Here is a 3,125-nt window from a genome sequence, read left to right as displayed (position 1 = left end):
ATTTTTTTTCCTTTTAGATACTGTTGCTTGCTTTCAATGTCCTGATGATCAATATGCAAACCATAAGAAAGATGGATGCAACATGAAAACAATTAGCTTCTTATCTTATGAAGAACCTTTAGGACTCAGTTTAGCCACTATTGCTACTTTATTTTTCCTCACTACAATATGGGTGTTGGGAATATTTATTAAGCACAAAAACAGTCCTATTGTGAAAGCCAACAACCGGGATCTCACCTACACTCTCCTCATCTCCCTTCTGCTTTGCTTCTTCTGCTCTTTGCTCTTTATTGGACAACCTGGGAGAGTAAACTGTCTCCTCAGACAGTCTGCATTTGGTCTCACCTTCTCATTGTCCATCTCTTGTGTGTTGGCCAAAACGATCCTTGTTTCTCTTGCCTTCAAGGCCACCAAGCCAGGATCTCAGATAAGGACATGGGTGGGGAAAAGACTGGCTGTTTCTATTGTCCTTCTCTGTTCTCTGCTCCAAGCAAGTATCTGTATTGTTTGGATATCCACCTCTCCCCCATTTCCAGAGTTAGACATACACTCAAGAATTGAAGAAATGGTTCTACAATGCAATGAAGGCTCAGTCTTTATGTTTTATTGTGTTCTGAGCTACATGGCTCTCCTTTCACTTGCCAGCTTCATTGTGGCCTTCCAGGCTCGTAAACTTCCTGACAGCTTTAATGAAGCCAAGTTCATCACCTTCAGCATGTTGGCTTTCTGCAGTGTGTGGGTCTCCTTTGTTCCAACGTACCTGAGCACCAGAGGAAAAGCCATGGTGGCTGTGGAAATATTCTCCATTTTGTCTTCTAGTGCTGGGCTTCTAGGATGCATCTTTTCCCCCAAGTGTTACATTATTGTATTTAGGCCTGATTTAAATAACAGGGAACAACTGATAAGAAGACATGTTTAAAAACCTTTTTCATTATGTTTGTAAGTTGAGGGGAGAAATGAATAAATTCAATCTTTTAAATATATTCTTATAAGTGTGAAGATATTGTTTAGCATTTTGATTTACTTGTAGCTTTGAAACTTGGATTTATGAGAAATTCTGTCAAATTATGTCTTTCCCCCACAACTTTCAAAGAAAGCTCACAGAACATAGTGGGGAATACTAGTATTATTTTGAGGTAAACCAAAGAAAACCTGATTTCTTTTAACAATTTTCTTTTTTTTAAAGGGAAAATTCAAATGTGTGAATTCTAGTTTTAGTAGGTCAATAAAAACCTTTCTTTTATAATGAAGAAAGTGGATAAGAATACAATTTTTAGTCTACGTTTGTTTTTTTATTTATTATGTTATTAGTTATTATAAGAAAACACACATTTTAATAAAATTAATATATCTGTCATGGTGAATAATTATTTCAAGGATTTTACCCCATCTAATTTGACAATTTTCTTTTCCAGTCAGGACAATATATGAAATTAATTCATATATTTGGATCTAGTAAGAAGTTACTCCTTCCTTTAGTAGGAATTTTCCTTAAGTTTTTCCGCTTCCTTTTTACAGGGGTACATGCTCTCCATCTCTACCTTTTCTTCATAGTTCTCAGTAGTCTCTTTTAATATCTGATTGAATCACAATTCATCAAACCCAATAGTCTGGTACTTCATATAGAAAGTGTGGAAGCATTATATGGATTTATTATAGATAAAATTTGCATAACAGGAATCTCCCTTATAAAAAAAAGAGATCAGATTCCCCTTTATCTCTGAAATGGAATCATTCTCACACTATGTAAATACACTGTAGTATAGCAGTTTGCATCCCAGACCTAAGATTAAATTGCTTCCACTTGACTTCTTTTATTCTATCTCTCCGAGACCGCCTTCTGCCACAGATTACCTCTCATCTGCCAATACGCTCCCACAGAGAGGGTCTCCTCAGGGTGCCGTCAGTCAGACAGTGCCGGCTGGCGACCCCCAGGGGGAGGGCCTTCTCTGTTGGAGCCCCCTCCATATGGAACGAATTACCCCCAGAGATCCGGGTCATTCCAGATCTCCCCTCCTTCCGCCGCGCCCTCAAGACATGGCTATTCCAGCTAGCGGGACTAGCCTAAGGGATATTTTAATTTGATTTTAATTTGATTTTAATTTGGTTTTTAACATAATTTTAAAAAGAAACGGCAAAAAATCAATATTTCATTTTAATTGTATTTTAAACTTAGTATTTTGTATGGTTTGTCTGTTTTTTTTAACTTGCTGTAAGCCGCCCTGAGTCCGCCAGGAGAAGGGCGGGGTATAAATTTAATAAAACCAAAACCAACCAAAACCAAATGAAGGCAAATCTTGAAATCTAGAAAAACAAAAGAGACAAAAATGTTGAATTCATTCAGTTTATATTCCATTCAAGTGGCTTTCTAAAAAATGTATTTATCCTGGATTGTGATTTTGAAAGTGATCTAAACAAAGAATTAATACACTCCCTAAATTCACATTGGAAAAGTAGTTCAATTTTCTGTTCAAGTTTAGATGGGCAGTTAAAAAAGAGAAAGGTTTTTATTTTGTTCTTTTCATCTATTAATTAAATACAAAACAAGAAAAACTAATGAGGAAAATGAAACAAAACAAAACTGAAAAAGAAATACCTATGTTCCATATAGGAATCAATAGTAATACAATTATTAATATTTTGCACAAGTATTATGCAGTATATAGAGAATTGGGGCTATTTGCACAAACATACGTTTTTTAGCTTATTTGAAATGGAAGATCAATTTTTTTAAATCCATTTCTTAATTATCATGAAATTCTTTTAATGATATATTCACACAGGTATGCGAGAGTGGCATGGCAGCCTAGAGGTAAAGACGCTCACATCCCACTTGGAATGTTGAATCCTCAATTTTAGGCAGCGGTAGAGAGAAAATATCTGGTGTGCACTCCATATATGGGTCAATAAATTCTCAGCTCTGACTTCTGGTGGCTCGGTGATGGCCGATGGAGGCTTTTTGACAGCCTCCTGTCCGGGACTACGTTAAAGCTGCCGAAACAGCGTCCACCAGCTGTTTGGCGGCTTGAGCTTTCTCTCCGGGAGAAGGAGAGAAGGCGAGATTTACTCTGAGTAGGAGTAGAGTTCCCTAGTCTCCCTAGGAGCTTCCAGGGAGACGAAGGTGA

General features: G+C 37.1%; 1 protein-coding gene across 1 annotated transcript in view; it reads left to right on the top strand.

Annotated features, from left to right (window-relative positions):
• LOC114923216 (vomeronasal type-2 receptor 26-like) overlaps positions 1–919 on the top strand; it is a 9,079-nt gene extending 8,160 nt beyond the window's left edge. The window contains exon 4 of the mRNA XM_029285895.1: positions 18–919. Coding sequence (XP_029141728.1) covers positions 18–919 — 902 coding nt within the window. The remainder of the gene's footprint in view (positions 1–17) is intronic.
• Positions 920–3,125: the final 2,206 nt, after the last annotated feature.

This window comes from Protobothrops mucrosquamatus, unplaced genomic scaffold, assembly GCF_001527695.2.
Source record: "Protobothrops mucrosquamatus isolate PMUCROS unplaced genomic scaffold, P.Mucros_1.0 scaffold2438, whole genome shotgun sequence".
Taxonomy (NCBI): domain Eukaryota; kingdom Metazoa; phylum Chordata; class Lepidosauria; order Squamata; family Viperidae; genus Protobothrops; species Protobothrops mucrosquamatus.
Note: the sequence above shows the minus strand (reverse complement) of the source record. Positions and strands in the feature narration are given on the sequence as shown.